Consider the following 17,947-nt stretch of genomic DNA (forward strand, 5'->3'; position numbering starts at 1 on the left):
ATAGGTTGCATTTCTGTAAATATTCACAATGCAATTTCCCATAGGAACTCCTTTTACGGCTAAAACTGTACCACTTTTACTATAAAGTTTTCAAAGTGCAACCTATATGTTCTAGTGTCACCTCTCAATATACCAGATCAGATATTGCAGCTGGCCATTTACGAACCCCTAAAAGAGTGGTTTCAAATTGTGTGTATAAGTTTAGAATGATCCTTAAACGTGGTTACGTACTTGTATATCCCGCGCAATAATTTTCAAACAAATTGCCTTTTTGTGGATCAGGTCATATTGAGAGAATTAAAAGTTCTTATTGTATGAATCTTCGATATTACTTTTCACTCAGTTGTTACCTGTGCGGGACTCTGTAGCACCGATACATTAATGATACTATTTTTCAAAACATTTTAAACTTTACATGACCTTGGAAGCAGTAATGAAACCAGTAATAAAATCTTGCATGATTTAAATTAAACATAAAAAACAAGTTCTTTCCCACCCGGATTTTCAAATTTTTATGCTATCGCATTTCGTAATTGCCCAATTGTGTAAGTTATGGAATTTAAAGTAAGGATGATCATGGTCTTTGTTGAAATCTTTTTATAAAACAATCATTGAAGGATGACTACAATTTATCCCATTATTGAAATAATGTTCTTTATCCAAAATGTAGATCAGGTTAACACTCACACGTATTGTGAAGATAATTATATAAGTTAGAAGGACAACCATCAATGTGAGAAAAACATCATGATTAATTTTAAAATCTGTTTTTTTATAGGAGCCCCCCCCTTTTTTTTCCTCTTTTTTTGTCTTTGTTCGAACGTCTACGTGCATAAGTTTGAAATTTGATTATTTATTGTCTCTGAAATTTCGATTATCTCGATTTTTCACTTTTTGAAATATTTTTTTCCATTTACATAGCATTTTTATTCGTATATATTTGTACCTTTTTGTTCATATCTGTTTTTACCTCCACCGTGACATCATTACACCCGACACCACTTTCAAAAGCTTTATTTTCAATTCCATTTGACTGAAATACAAAAGAAATTTTTACCAGCTATCAAATCTTCTCCGTTCATTGTAATAAACACGCTTTGATTTCAGTACATTGACAGCAACCTGCAAAATCGTGATATGATCGGCAAATTCCCACTTATTATGAAGAAAAAGTATTGTAACATTGTTTACCATTTTTAGTAATGTGGCTATACCTATTCACATGAAGGAATTCTTCTTTGGGGCGCTACAACTGGACACTATTTTCGGGAGAATTTTCAAACAGGATTCTGACTTTTGTATAATAATAAAAGAATGGAAACGGGAATGTATCAAAGAGAGAGAAAAAACCAATAAAGAGCAGAAGACAGCCCAAGTGTACTCCGCTGTCGATATATGTAATCAAGAACCGTTAACTCACTCATATAATGCTATATATATATATGCAATATCTAACAGCTGTAATTATTACTAAAAGTCCATGTCATAGAAAAGGACTTCTATCAGTTTTACCAATAAATATATGCGTTATTTGCTTTTCTACAGGTAGTATTTACATCAAAACTATCATAATTTAACCCATATATTCCATAAATACAAAAGTTGTGCATTGAACTTACACTACCTACGTAACTTTGATCTACATGACATTAATGTTGTTTTTTTCTTCATCCTTTACAAACTTTATCAACCGCTGTTTTTTTCTTTCAAATCTGCGCAGTCTAATAATACAGTAAATTATAATTCACGTTCCCGTCTATCAAATATCAATAAGTACATATATGTGTTGCAATCCATAAAATTATGTATATTTAGATATTTAAAATTATCAGCATTTCGGAATTGAAATTAACGACCTCGTATATAAAATCACCCATTTCTTTTCGTAGATTCATAATACAAGGTCTCGTTGTTTACCATGATATTCGAAATACTTCAGTATAATGTAACATTCCATTTGTTAAGTTCTTGAAGTAACATCTTTAACTAATTTTGTAGATATTGTATTCCAGTGGCAAATGTTTCATGCATGTTCAGGACGAAAACAAAGTAGCTATGAATATAATAGGTAGGTCCGGTAATAGAGGCCAACTTGGTTGCAAGTCGGGAATATAGCACTATACAACGGGAAAATGAGGGTATTCTGGATAGGGAGAGAAGTATAGCCTTGCAACAGACCACCAAAATGCGTACTTATACATTTAACACAGCCAAACGGAAGCCCCACTTTGACAAGGGTTTCACTGTCGGTTGAAGAAAGACCTGTAGTGACCATCCTGGCGGACGAAATAGATTGATCGACTCAAAATGAATTGAATTGTAAATGGTTTTTTCTTCTTTTTACTGTATGTTACCAGAGTTATCTAACATTCTTCTTGATGTTCTTTCTATGTGACATTCGATGCTCCAAACTCATTAAACCGACATGTACATGTACAATGTTGTTATATTTCTGATCCCTAGTAATCCTTGGGATTGGAAATGAATTAAAAAAAATGCACAATGTCAGAATTTCTCGTGGTTTTTTAACATGGAGAGATCGTGACTTCCTTCCTACACAAAGCATAAGATTTAATATTTATATTCCGGAGAAACGTGTCTTCGCATTTATACATCCTTCATGATCAAACGACCCTCCCCCTAAGTTCATTTCACACTAGGGCCGTTTTTCTAATGTGTCAAAATTGTCGAAAATCAAAGCCACGTCAAAAAGTAAAATAACAAAAAGCAAACAACAGTTATGTACATGTTACAACATTCAAAATTAATAAAAGAGCAAAACGAACCCACCAAAAACGCCATGCCTTCAACAGAAACATGTTCAGCAATGATACATTTTAAATTATGGAAGTTTAATGAAAATATTTTAAGTTTTATATTCAGCCTCTTTAATATTTCAATTCCATAAAAGCAATCCTGTGAGTGAAGCAAAAAAGGGGGAAATAGGCCTTACGTCCTTCATTTTCCGATTTACCGCTTACTAACCACTCTCCGTTAGCATCTTTAAAAATGTCAAGTCATCATTATTTTATGTAAATGGAACAAATCGGGATTTGCAATGAGACGTACATACACGTACATTAAAAACGAAAAAGATGAGCTGCATGGTTATACATCATGAATAAATTATCCTCACTTAAATATTGATACTATATGTCTCATTGATGTAGTTCAACTTATAACATTTTTTTTAACTTATATGTGTAAATATTCACATTCTTGTTTATTTTTTCCATTTGATTAATATATCCCTAAAATTTCAATACGTGCATGGTTTATGGCAGACCTCCCTGTGTTAGCAGTACATGCACACCAATACCGAAAAGCATCATACAAATCATAATATAGAATACTTTTACATATACATTATAAAAAATATTCATTATTAAAAAGCATTTTTGTGTGATTTCTTTGTCAGATGTTGTGATGAATTGATATCTATAATTATACATATCAGAAATAACGGGATAAATAAAATATCTCTTACCTGTTTCATAGCTACTGTGTATCGGTACAGACTCGTCACGCCTCGGTGAATTCTATATATTTTATTTACCAGACTTTTGACCTTATAAGACCTTAATGTTTACTTGTCCAGAGTTACTACTTCTGACCACATTGTGAGAAATTTAAAGTGATCATATTATTATATATATACCGAGGTGTGATAAGTTTGATGTCGATTGTTCGTAAACCAGGTGTACAAAGATGTTTTGTTATGAAAGAAAATTATAAGTAAGACATGGTAAATGAAACCGTCAGGTAAAAAGTGTCATGACCTCAGAATTTAAATGAAATAAATTTATTTTTAAACATTGAAACTAATTTAGTTTTTTTAAGGGTTCATTGTACTGTTGTATTTGCTTTAGATTGAATAGTAATGATCTGTAGAAAAAAAAGATACAAGTTTTTAAAGAATTTAAGAGACTTTGTTCTATTTTAGTATAGTTCAAAAATTCGTTTTATTGGTATATATTTTAATGTTTAATGTTTCATGTTAAACTGTAAAATTTAAATCTTGTTTGCTAATACTAATATTCATATTTCATATGATATTCGAATTTTTAAATCAATAGTTGAAAATATATGTATTAAAAGAGGGACGAAAGATACCAAAGGGACAGTCAAACTCATAAATCTAAAACAAACTGACAACGCCATGGCCAAAAATAAAAAAGACAAACAGAAAAACAATAGTACACACGACACAACATAGAAAACTAAAGAATAAACAACACGAACCCCACCAAAAACTAGGGGTGATCTCAGGTGCTCCGGAAGGGTAAGCAGATCCTGCTCCACATGTGGCACCCGTCGTGTTAAATTATGTCGACAAAGAACAAAGGATACCTTGGACAAACTAGAAAAAGAAAGAATGTCTAATCAAAATGAACTACTAAAGTCAATACAATTAGGGCCAATTCAAAATATGTGAAAGAAAACAAACATTGCAGAGTAAAGGTTAATATGGTTGAGTGTGGTTTGTGTAGTTTTGGATTTTTTTGTCCTCAATGCACTTCAACTTAGTACACATGTACTTAATTTGATTTTTTCAACGCTTTCAATGAAAGCGTCCATAGTGGGCGTGTTGTGGACAAATCGCGCGTCTATCAAATATTTTTTAAACTCGGGCATCTTTAATGAGTTTATTTAGAATTGAATAATTCTATTTGAAGTGTTATTGCAGTGTAAAAGCGTCGTAAGAGGCACATTTTGCATGAAGCGTTTAAGCCCTTTAAAATTGTCATAAATGATTTTCCTTTTCTATTTTAAGTGGGTTTTACAGATTCCATTTTGTACGATTTAATAGACCAGATTTATGTTTTAACATCATTCGCGCATTTAGGAAGCATTGTTACGTCATACTCTTGTTAACCGAGCGGTTAATAAATGTAAAGCAATATTGCAAGAACTATTCAACAAATTAAATTCTTATACATAATTGATTATCAGCAATGCTGTCATTAGAATTTGTATTTATGCCAGACTCATTAGTTAGTGACGGTCGAATCAAAAAGAATAACAAAAAGGCCAAATAAATTACGCCTAAGTTTGAGCATTAAAGACCAAAAATTCCTTACAGTTTTGCCTATTCAGCTTATGTAATCTATTCATGAGGAAGAAAATCCTTAGTATTTCAAAAATTCTACTTTTGTAAACAGTTAATTTATAGTTATATAAAAAAAGATGTGGTGGTATGATTGCCAAGGAGACAACTCTCCACAAGAGATCAAAATGACACAGAAATTAACAACTATAGGTCACCATACGGCCTTCAACAATGAGCAAATCCCAAACCGCATAGTCAGCTATAAAAGGCCCCGAAATGACAATGTAAAACAATTCAATCGAGAAAACTAACTGCCTTATTTACATAAAAACAAATGATCGAAAAACAAATACGTAACACATAAACAAACAACCACTGAAGTACAGGCTCCTGACTTCGGACAGGCACATACATGCATAATGTGGCGGGGTTAAACATGTTAGCGGGATCCCAACCTTCCCCCTAACCTGGGACAGTGGTATAACAGTACAAAATAAGAACGAACTATATTAAAATTAGTTGAAAAGGCTTAACTCATCAAAAAGACGCTAGGAACAGATCTGAAAGTACTCGCAGTTAACTGACAGCTAGTTCAAATCCACTAACAACTATATGACCATATCAACTATAATGACCATATCAATGATTATTCATGTCAACAAAGAAGTGCTGACTACTAGGCCGGTGATACCCTCGGGGTAATAAAACTCCACTAGCAGTATCGATTATAGTTTATCCTGCATGTTGATGAACATGGAGGCGCATAATAGACAACCTATTCCGATAAATGACATAATTCGAAAGTGGTCTTGTAGGAGTTGGAGTTTCAAAATCAAACATTACGGAAACTGTTAATGCTGCATGGTCACAAGTATTCGCGCAATATATAAACATGCAAACGCGGTCTCGAAAAAAAACCCCTTAAATTCCCATCCCACGTATAAGAAGAGTTTAGTTAAACTAGTCCACAGTGGAAAAGGGTCTTCAAAAGTACTGTGAAAGTGGTTACTCGTGTTGTGGTATTAACCATTTATGGATTCCAAAAAAAATTGTAAAGAAAACTTAAATCTCAATCTTTCTCCGAAACTAGTTCTGTCAAAACGTTTGGTTTTGTTACATTATATATCACCATTGATAGTTTAGTCTTAGATGCATGATTTTTTTATTAGTTGTTAGTGGCTTTGAACTAGCTGTCAGATAACTGCGAGTACTCTCAGATCTGTTCATTGTGTCGGAATGTATAAGTACCCGGCCACGTCTACTTGTATATTTGTCCATCTGATGAGTTGAGCCTTTTTCAACTGATTTTTATAGTTCGTTCTTATGTTGTACTGTTATACCACTGTCCCAGGTTAGGGGAGGGTTGGGATCCCGCTTACATGTTTAACCCCGCTACATTATTTAAGTATGTGCCTGTCCCAAGTCAGGAGCCTGTAATTCAGTGGTTGTCGTTTGTTTATGTGTTACATATTTGTTTTTCGTTCATTTTTTTACATAAATAAGGTCGTTAGTTTTCTCGTTTGAATTGTTTTACATTGTCTTATCGGGGCCTATTATAGCTGACTATGCGATATGGGCTTTGCTCATTGTTGAAGACCGTACGGTGACCTATAGTTGTTAATGTCTGTGTCATTTTGGTCTTTTGTGGATAGTTGTCTCATTGGCAATCATACCACATCTTCTTTTTTTTTTATATATTCCCTATGTGAAATTAAAAAATTGTCAAAAAGAAATAATCCACAATGACCACAATGATTTTCACCATGAAAATGGTACCATACGCTATAAATGTGTTAACAAAGGTTAAACTTGCTACACAGAGTAGCAAGTACTCAATATGCTGAAATTTCTTACTGACAACATAATTGTTAAATTAGGAGGTGGACTTTTTCAACAAAATGTTGGCTTTCCCAAGGTAATGAAATGTGCGCCTTCACTTCTGACCTCTTCTTATTTTCACGTGAGTCAGAGTTTCTTCAGACACTTGTCAAAAAACAAGATATCAAAGAATCCAGATCTTTAAATTTCACATACTAAGTATATTGATGATGTTCTTAGCACTAACAATCCAAACTTTTCTGATTGGGTTCCATTGATATTTCTTCCTGACTAGAATTTATAGAAAAAACATACAGGGCTTCATCTGCCTCTTTTTTAGACTTGTACTTCGAATTTGACATAAGCGGCCATCACAGTACTATAATCTATGACAAACGCGACAATTATAATTTTGAAATTGTCAATTTCCCCCACCTTAGTAGCAAAATACCATTATAACTTGTTTGTAACTTCTTCTCAGACTTGGTTAAACGTCAACAGTGTCTGAGTAGAAAAGTTGATGAACACGGGGTATGTCTATAAAAGTTCATCGGAAGATACCAACACCTTGTTTATTAATACTCCGTATCAACTTAATAAATAATACACGATGTTCTTGAAGCATTGATTCCAGCTACCATGACGTTGTTTATTATTTTAATAACGTGTTATGGTATTCTTTTATTTTTCTTTATAAATTATAACTTTTACTCCTTAGCCTATTTTCGGCAAGACCTATTTAACGTGGCTCGGTACTTGTTCATCCCGTCATTGTGTTGTTTTTCTATGGAAAAGTTTTGTATTGTCATACATTTTTGCTAGTATGATAGATAGAAGTTTTTTGTTTGTCTTTGTTACATATTTGCTTGTTTTTTGTAGTGATTAAGTTTATACCACAATGATGACTGCTTTACTCCTAATTTTGACATTTTACCTATGATGTCTGTTTATTTTGTTCACGTGTCGTTGTCAATATTATGGAATTTTATGCGACTGACATTCAAATCAAGGGTTTTGCTACCTATAAAACCATGTTCAATCCATCATTTTCTACACAAGACAATGTATGTACCAAGTCAGGAATATGACAGTTGTTATCCATTGGTTTGAGCTTTTGATTATACCTTTGCCAATTCAGGTACTTCTTACTCGTAAACCTTTTTTTCCAGAACTGAGCTAGACGATATATTTGATTTAAAAGATAGGTCCAATTTCTCCTGAATTTAAAATTTGACGTAAAGTAAAAAAAAAAAAACAATACCTGAAGTTAATGGTATGACAGGTTCATCTGTGTACAGATGTTACACAAATGATAATTATTAAAAATTGAGGCAGGACGGAATTTTGCAAATTTGTGTTATCACTAAATTGTTTTTAGAATACAAGTATTATATGTTTTTTTACGATAATTCCTAGCAATATTGTGACACAATCGCCTTCAGCACCATTCTGTAATATAACTATATATAGAGCACCAAAATATCATTTAAAAATCACGGATATATAAAAAAAAAAAAAAAAAAAAAAACTTTTTATTGTATAAGCTGTTTGAGTTTAGAAAAAAGTAAAATCACAAAAATACTGAACTTAGAGAAAAATTAATTCGGAAAGTCCATAATCACATGGCAAAATCAAATAACAAAACGTATCAAAAACGAATGGACAAGAACTGTCATATTCCTAACTTGGTACAACCATTTTCAAATGTAGAAAATGGTGGATTAAACCTGGTTCTATAGCGCTAACCCTCTCACTTTAATGACAATCTCATCAAATTCCGTTATATTTACATTGATGCGTTAAATAAACAGACACAATAAATAAAATAGTCAAAATATGGGTACATCAGTCACCATCGTATAACAATTTATAAAGAATACATTTTTAGAATACAGTAAAATTATTCAACTTTCAAACATTGACCAGATTTATAGTCAAACAAATGCTGGAAAATTGGTATATCTCCTGCTCGTCTAGTATATGTCTACCAATAACCACCAGGATGTTAGCTAACTAAAATCAATAGTTATAAAGACGATTCATGCATTTATATTTATATTTATATGTCTGACATACGCAAGCGACTTAAGAAAATTTCTAGACTGTAAAACATTTTTATGTTTCATAAATATGTCCCCCCAATCAAAACAAAGCCGACGAGACTATCAAGAAAAGTCATCATCTCTTTAACATAAATTATACAAAGTTGTGAATTGCATTAAATATGTAAATCCTTGAACTTATTTCGAACTGTTCATATTATATGTATAAGAACAGGTTATTCACCCGACATACCCCGATACATTTCAAATACATATATTATCATATACATGTACATCAAGGTAGATTTTTACTCTATACCTATGGATTTAATTACTGGGGATGTAATTCAGGTTAATATTTAAATTTGAAATGTAACTTCATCGTGACATGTGCATGGTAAACAGCTTAAGTTCCATTCTGTTGAAATGTTTTTTTAAACTAGTTAAAATTAGAATCTACCCTATATAAAAACAGGTAGGTTATGTCGTTATTGGTGATCTGAATAGTGAATAGTGCATGTTTTCAGAGCGACTGAAACCCGAGTTTTCATTTATTTAAATGTGCGTATATTCGGTTAAGGTTAGTTTACTTTAAAAGCTTGATCAATTTTCACATGTCCTTTGCACTAGCTTGATGGAGATATATATCATTCTAATATGACGTGCTTCTTTAGCTTTGTAAACAACACTGTGATAAAATTATCGATAAAATATACTTAGCGCAGACTCAGAGATATGCATAATAATGGCTGTTACAATTTCCTTCCCACGTAAATCTACATGTATTGGAACCTATTTGCAGATCCTTTGCCGATTTTATTGTTTTAAAAAGTGCAATTAAAAAAGACAAAATAACTTTTATTCTTATTCGTATGCATAATAAAAAGAAGTAATGCACAAGAGCTCGGAGAAATCAACAAAATAAAAATTAAATAAAATTCCGCGAAAGTCTATTAATCTTTTTGGAGCATTTAAGTCATTTCAAAACATGACGTCATACAAATGAAACCGCTAAACTTGAAAGTTTTCTGTTACGTGAACCATCGGAATTCTTATGATATTGTATTAAAACTGATTTTTTGAGGTAGGTTTTGTTTTATTTTCTATTCTATTGCATTATTCGCATATTTACCCATTTCAGCAAGTCAACATGGCGGCTCATTAGTTACAAAATGTCAACTTTTGATTTGACGGAAGCTTACGAGAAAAACATGTAAATTAAAAATGACAAAAGTTGGGTTTGAGAACTTTAAGAATTAAAAAGTTTTTTTCTAGCAGTTGTTCTCGAAATAACCTACGCAAGTTACATATTTATAAAGATATTTGAGCTCTATCTAACAGGGAGTAAAAAAGAACAGCCACATAGACAGCATATCCACCCTCGCTTCAGTTTTTTAATGACCGTACTTGTCCTATTAGCTAACGCTCAGGATAAAATTCGAATATCACGGCCCAGGCCATGTGTAAATTTCCAACAATCTATGGCTTCCATGAATTATTTCTTAACTTACCGGGGTATCATCAGCCCTTTTTTTTTAAATACTAAGAATTTTCTACCTCAGGAATAGATTACCATAGCTATATTTGACAAAACTTTTAGGAATTTCCGGTCTTCAATACTCGTCAACTTCTACTTTATTTGGCCTTTTTAACATTTTTTTTATTCGAGCGTCACTGATGAGTCTTTTGTAGACGAAACGCGCGTCTGGCGTATATATAAAATTTTAATCCTGGTATCTAGATCTATGATGAGTTTATTTAGTTGATTAATTAAAAACAACTAGAATATGTAGAAATTCTATTTATCTTCGAAAAGGGTTAATTAATCAAACTTGGTCAAGCTTCCTTAAATTTCCCAAACATCAACATCACATTCGTAGCAAATTAAAATTAATCAAACATTTTAAAATATGGTAATATCCTCTCTTTACCGGCGAAAGAAAAAACCTAACCCTGTTGATGCAAGATTTAAAAATAATTAACGTTATGACGTAAGGTGATAACTGTATTTTAAGCTCCGACGGCATCAAATGGTGATTTGTAGGTCGCAAATTAAGTTTTCTGGCGACGCGTTAGCGGAGACAGTAAACAGGTAATTGCGACCATCAAATCACCAATTGATGCCGTCGTAGCTAAAAATACAATATTGTTATCTCCATTCTAATGCAACAGGGACAGTCAAACTCATAAATCGAAAATAAACTGACAACTCCATGGCTAAAAATGAAAAAAAGACAAACAGAAAAACAATAGTACACATGACACAACACAGAACACTAAAATAATAAGCAACACGAACCCAACCAAAAACTAGGGATGATCTCAGGTGCTCCGGAAGGATAAGCAGATATTGCTCCACATGAGGCAGGCACCCGTCGTGTTGCTCTTGTTAAATCGTCTAATTCGGTAGGTCACATTTATGAAAGGGAAGGGGATTGTGGTTACGACGTAAGGAACATATCCGATATCATCTGTGAAACGGTTATTCCATAACGCCAACCAACTGAATGAAACTGACAGAAAACAACGTAAAACCATACATTTGAAATATGCCTTACGTCGTCTGCGCATATTTTTGTAACGTTATCTAATCAAAATGAACGTTACAAGAGATATTGCATTATAATAGGTTTTAACATTTTGAAGTCGCCAGTGAGGGATTCTTTTAATGTCGTTGTTTCCGAGTTTTTTTTTAAATTTATTTAGAAAGTTGCGTAGCCATATTCATTGATAAAAGAAGTGATAATTCTTATATTACCAGTAGATATTTTCATTGCTGAGAATTGAAAAGAGGAACGAAAGATATCTGAGGGACAGTCAAACTCATAGATTGAAAATAAACTGACAACGCCATGGTTAAAAATGAAAAGACAAAACAGACAAATAATAGTACAGAAGACAAAACATAGAAAACTAAAGACCAAGCAACACGAACGCCACCAAAAACTGGGGATGATCGCAGGTGCTCAACATGTGGCACCTGTCGTGTTGCGAATGTTATCACAAATCCGGTAAAAAGTTTAGTACGGTAGGTAACAATCGTGAAAATGGAAGTGTATTGCAGTTACGACGTAAGGAACATATCCGATATCATCTGTGAAACGGTTATTCATAACGGTCAACCACCTCGTGATGGCGTCCGTGAAATTTACGAACTTCACCATTTGGAACTTTTGGTTTAATAGCCTCCTGGTGAGCAGCAATCCTCTATCAAGGAAATCATGATAGGAAATAAAAACCCGAGAATATCGTATCAATTGGGAGATATATACTCCGTATGCTGGCGTTGCTACATTGAAATGGAAAGTTCACAATTGGAAAGCTGAAATCATCTCTTATGTCATAAAGTTTTGTTTTCAACCGAACCTCATTGTCAATTTCTAGATGTAAGTCAAGATAAGCTGTTGTATATTTGTTAACAAACAAATTGACTTTTTGTTTCATATAAGAAGTTATAAATTCAAATAAAGAACTCATCATGAATTTCCTATGTATTATTTCTTGCCCGTTTTATCCAGGATAGATCAGCTGATTATAGTGTTTTTGTTCCTTATAAATCTGTAACGGACTTAATAATACTAAGACTAAGATTAAATTGAAATTTAATTGTCACAAATTTTTAAGATGTAAAGGATAATTATATATTCGCGTGTTTGTTAGTTTATTTATTTCTTTGCAAACCGGAGTGCGATATAAGATGATCCGACTCTCTATGCTACGTGTATCTTTTGAGAAAAAGCCTGACTGGTGTTGACATGATGATAGATGTAAACAAAAAGACGAAAGCCCAAGTCAATCGTTTGAAGACTTGAATTATCTTTCGGAAATGAAACAATAGAGAGGTTTAGCAAACGTTCGTGTGCGTGAACGCGTACGTGTAGAACAGAAGTACACGTACCCGTAAGTTTTTATTATGCCACGGTGTGTTTAGCAAAGTAGTACGTATACGTGTACGTGTAAAAGACGTAATGCAAAATATTATCTCATTGGTTGAAAGCAAAGAATAGTTGCCAATAAATGTCTTTGTTATATGTTTGATAAATATGGCGGAAACTTGAAAGTGTTAGCAGCTTTAGAAGACTCCGATGAATTACTGCTTTTGTCATTATGTAAAGAGGAAAAGGGCAACTTTCCAGGTATAGAAGTTGAAAAACTTACAAATGAACAGTGTCGATCTTTTTTTAGATTTGATAAAGATGATATTGAAATTCTTCGTCGCGCCCTGCGTATACCAGAGAAAGTTGTATGTAGTAATCGCACGACGGCAAGGGGTATTGATGGACTTTGCATGGTATTACGACGACTTGCCTACCCTTGTCGCCTTGAAGATCTAGAATATATATTTGGCAGATCAAAAACAGAACTTTCTCTCATTATCAATGAAGTTCTCGATTACATACATGACAATCATTGTCATCTCCTTTCAGACTTCAACATGAGTTGGCTCTCACAAGAGTGTTTAGAACGTTTTGCAGGTGCGGTTTTCGATCGTGATGGGCCTTTAGATAGCTGCTAGGGTTTTATCGACGGTACTGTTAGACCAATATGCAGACCACAGGAAAACCAAAGACTTGTGTTTAATGGCCACAAAAGGTCACATGCCTTGAAAGTTCAAAGCATTGTTACCCCTAATGGGATCATCTCAAACTTGTTTGGTCCCATAGAAGGACGTCGACATGACGCAGGAATGTTACGTGAAAGTGACATTTAAGCACAAATGAGGTTCCATATGACAACTCCACAGGGGAGAATATTTTGCATCTATGGTGACCCGGCATATCCGGTGACTGATGGATATATAATTGCACCATTCAGAGGCGGAGTCATCTCCAGGAATCAAATGATTTTCAACAAAAGAATGTCAGCAGTACGCATTTGTGTGGAGTGGGCTTTTGGGAAAGTTTTGTCATTATTTGCATTTCTAGACTACAAGAAAAATCTAAAGTTATATCTGCAACCCGTGGGAAAGTATTACAAAGTAGCAGTTCTACTGACAAATTGTCATACCTGTCTTTATGGCAGTGAAACCGGGATATTTTTCGATGTATCACCACCAACATTAGAGGAATACCTATTGGGCTGACAATTTTCCCAATGTTTCCAGATGGCAAATAATTATCGTTATTGCTTTTTAATCATTTTGACGTTTCATTGAAGAGCTGATAAAAATTAAATGTTAAGTTTGTCTTAAATTTGTTAAATAGTTTTAAAAAAACCCAAACAATTATCATATACTTGTTGTTGCCTTTTGTGTTCTTTGTATATTCCTAAAGATGACATATAGTTTACTTTTGCGGCAACTCTTAAAAATAAAATGTTTCAGCCCTATTTAATTGTACCTTGTCTGATCATGACTTTTGTGCTGACCAAGTTTTGTTACTGACAACACTTTTAGGGTAATGACACATTACTGATAATACCCCTAGGCTAGTGCCAAATTAATGACAACACCCCTAGGCTAGTGACATGTTACTGACAACAGCCCATGGCTAGTGAATGACACATTACTGACAACACACCTAGGTTAGGCACACGTTGTGTGCGAAATGCGGAGGATTTAGCAAGAAGCAGAACCTCATTACCCTTACAGAACAACAAATATCATTCCTGTTTTTCATGCTCCTTGATTTCCATTTGTTTTTAGTTTAATACGTATTGAATATAAAAAAAATCTACGATTGCCAATGAGACAACTCTCCACAAGAGACCAAAATGACGCAGAAAAAAATTAACAACTATAGGTCACTGTTCGGCCTTCAACAATGAGCAAAGCCCCTACCGCAAAGTCAGCTGTTAAAGGCCTCGAAATGACACTGTAAAACAATTCCAACGACACAACTAATGAGTCCTTGAGTGTCTTGTTGAAAGGTTTTTCTTTTTGAGAATTGATTGACCTTGTTTTAATATCATTTCGGTTGTCTACTTCTCTTTTGACATACTCTCATAGTTCGATGTATTCATAGTAATACACATTACAATTCGGAAAGAATGTAGATAGGTATCTCTTGGTTTATCATCTTATAAGTAAGCAACATGTAATACCACTATCCAAACTAGAACTGTGATTAAAATATTTCAGGAAACCTCCGGCCCAACCCTTTTCTCAAATTAAAATTGCTAGAGTGATTTCTTCTTTATGCATACCAGTCATGGCCACACAGTAAACCACATTAAGACACTGTAAAACAACAAATATTATAAGATACAGTTTTTCATAATAAGTTGTGTTAATATATTTATTATGATTGATGATTTGAAATATGGCTTCTCTATTAATGTCTGTCACCTAAACATTTTTTCAGCAGCTCAAACATAAGTGTTTTTTCTTGTTTGTCATTTTCCAATTTCTGCATCCTTTCATGTTTCTCTAGTTTGAACTTTTCCTCCTCCAATTGAAGTTGCTGTTTTTTAACTTCAAGTTCTTGCCTTCTATATATCAAATCGGCATCATTTTTTTCTTTTAGATATCCAACTATATTTCCGGAACTGTTTCTCTTTGATGGGGTGGCATCGTTAGAATCATCATCACCTGAAATATAGACATAATTTGTTAAAACATGTGTTAGGTTTTGGGCTTTTAAATAGTTGGTCCAGGAGTATCATTGGAGACAGAAGAGACATTAAATTTTGGACCATTGTTTTGATGTTTATAAAATTTAGAATGGTATTGGGGGAATATGTGAAAGAGACAACAACCCTACCAAAGAGCAGATAACAAAGTTTGGAACAAACCAGCTACAGCCTGAGCCTATACTCTCAGTTGTGATTGTTCCTTAACGTTCGAGACTAATTGGCCGTCTTAAACTATATGTTTACTTGCTGACTGTGTCATCTCTGTATATCACATGCTATATATATATAATAAGGAAGATGTGGTATGATTTCAAATGAGACATTTCTCCACAAATGACCAAAATGACATTAAAATTAACAACTATAGGTCACCGTAGGGCCTTCAACAGAGAGCAAAGCCTATCACAAATAGCCAGCTTTAAAATGCCCTGAAATGAAATATGCTGTTACCCACCTACGCGCTATGCCATTTGTCCTTGAATTGACGAAATACATAGTTACTTACCACCCCTCCCCTTCCTCAATAAATAAAAGCAACCTGTAAAAGATATAGGAACTATTATTTAAACACTACACAAATAGGTCATGTTATAAGATAAGAAGTATGTACCTTTCTTAGGAGTTAAGTTTTCCATTGCTCTTTTTCTAATTTCTTTTCCCCGATTTTCTTCTGTTTCCTTTTTCTCTTTCTGTTTCTCTTTCTGTTTTTCCTCATCCTCCACCAATGAAAGAATTTCATCCAGTAAAGTTTCTTTCTCTCCATACTCTTCATCAATCCCTGAACTGGAATAATAATATAAAGTTGTTATAAAATTAACAAGAACACTTACGTCACATGCAAATTTTGTAAAAAAGAAATGTTTTTTTTCGAATTTATGTTTTGAATTTCCAACCAGATTAATAAGTATTTCAAAATTTAGTTATAATATAAACATTGCTATGATTTTTTATATTTAACATTTTTTTTTTATTTCACAGTTCATGAAGACTTGATAATACCATAATTAGTATAAACTAAAATATTAGAATCTGACAATTGCAAAATCTATTTGCAACATTTCAAATTGTACCAACTTATTTGTAAAAAAACTACACACAAATGGAAGTATGGCTGCATATGATATACATTTTAAAACAGACTTGTTTGCACTAAAAATTGCTTTAGTGATTTTTGAGGAATAAGGAGAGGGAAGCAGCAATGAGGCGGAAGGGATCTCGAGAGAACGGATAAGAAAAAAGGCTTAAACACTTTCTACCTTGACAAATGCTTGAATAAATTATAAAATGGTTATAAACTTAAAAGCATAAATACCTCTTCAAAGAGTCAGCATTGCTTTTTTTATGCTGATCTATCAGCAAATGTGTTCTCTCCCGGACGCGTCTTGCATCCACCTGCAGATTAGATCTGGTATCTGCTACGGCTGATGCTATCTCGTTCCAGGCAGACTTGTTCTGAAATGGATTTTTAGCCAGGACCTCTCTCAGTAGAACCAGGTCATCTTTTGTCTGGAATCTGACTTGTTTTTTTCTACTGCCACTAGTGAAAGATGTCATATTTGCAGTTTCTAAAAAGGGACAAACAAATTTCAAGAGTTACAAAAATAGTTGATCAACCCCCCTTTTCACTGAAATAAAAAATATTTAAAGCACCAAAAGCGGGGCTTCTCCTTAATAGTTTAGATCTGCAAGTATTTCAAGACTCTTATGAATTTGCAATTTTCTCATTCAATCGTAAAAGACACAATTTGACAGCATCATTAGTTCACGCACCTGCTCACGCCACCCCCCCTTTTTTAACAAACTTAAAATCAGTGAATTTGCTTCTTGAAATGATTCTAAACTGCAGAACTATTCGTCGCCGAACATGTTCACTATAGGGTAACTATAAAATAATTTTAGAAGTTATTATAATGTAATTTTTGGATACTTGAAAAACCTTCAATATGCCGCCATTTTCCGTCAAATACGTCCCACATTCACGTTCCATCCTGATGTCATAGAAACGTTTTAATGACTCAAAATACTTTTAATACTTCAAGTACATTCTATTGTTCCTGTACATATTCAATTTTATTCACGAATATAATTGTTTTAAGAAAAATAATCCACAAGTTCTTACCTTCGTGTAGCCGCCGCTTTACAGTTGTCCCTGACTTGTACGTTTCACCGCCAGGCAAAATCAATGACGTAATACGCAGGAAATTGGGTGGTTTCCCTAGCCACACGTACATGTTCCGATGCTAAACCTCTCTAATATAATAATATAGCAATATAATTTCAACATCATACCCTTGGACATCAGGATGACGAGATGCCTTTGTGTATTTTTAATTGATGTGTGTGTGTTTCCACTGCCTGATTCAGCAAGAACCCATGCTTTCACACCCCATCTGTGCTCTTTTGTAAGCAATGTACTGCCTTTGAAACCAATCATTCTTTCATCAATGCAAACATTTTGCGAAAG

General features: G+C 33.5%; 2 protein-coding genes and 1 pseudogene across 3 annotated transcripts in view; 1 reads left to right on the plus strand and 2 right to left on the minus strand.

Moving 5' to 3' along the window:
* LOC139516414 (solute carrier organic anion transporter family member 4A1-like) overlaps positions 1-3,771 on the minus strand; it is a 47,754-nt gene extending 43,983 nt beyond the window's left edge. Inside the window, exons 1-2 of one of the 2 annotated variants that reach the window (XM_071306489.1) lie at positions 3,488-3,771; positions 947-1,033 (exon numbers count right to left, since the gene is read on the minus strand). In XM_071306489.1, the coding sequence (XP_071162590.1) occupies positions 947-1,033; positions 3,488-3,496 (96 nt within the window). In that variant the 5' untranslated portion in view covers positions 3,497-3,771. Of the gene's footprint in view, positions 1-946; positions 1,034-3,487 lie in introns of those variants that run through there. The other variant, XM_071306490.1, reaches the window with a different exon arrangement.
* A 6,311-nt stretch (positions 3,772-10,082) lies between these two features.
* Positions 10,083-14,134, plus strand: LOC139515239 (uncharacterized; annotated as a pseudogene).
* On the minus strand, positions 14,109-17,707 carry LOC139516415 (MAP7 domain-containing protein 2-like). Its single transcript, XM_071306491.1, has 4 exons — positions 17,603-17,707; positions 16,796-17,048; positions 16,094-16,266; positions 14,109-15,439 (listed from the first exon to the last, which is right to left on the minus strand). The coding sequence occupies exons 2-4, from the start codon at positions 17,035-17,037 to the stop codon at positions 15,183-15,185; spliced, it is 672 nt and encodes a 223-aa protein (XP_071162592.1). The 5' UTR covers positions 17,038-17,048; positions 17,603-17,707; the 3' UTR covers positions 14,109-15,182.
* Between the last annotated feature and the right edge of the window lie 240 nt (positions 17,708-17,947).

Source organism: Mytilus edulis, chromosome 3 (genome assembly GCF_963676685.1).
Source record: "Mytilus edulis chromosome 3, xbMytEdul2.2, whole genome shotgun sequence".
In the NCBI taxonomy this organism is placed as follows: Eukaryota; Metazoa; Mollusca; class Bivalvia; order Mytilida; family Mytilidae; genus Mytilus; species Mytilus edulis.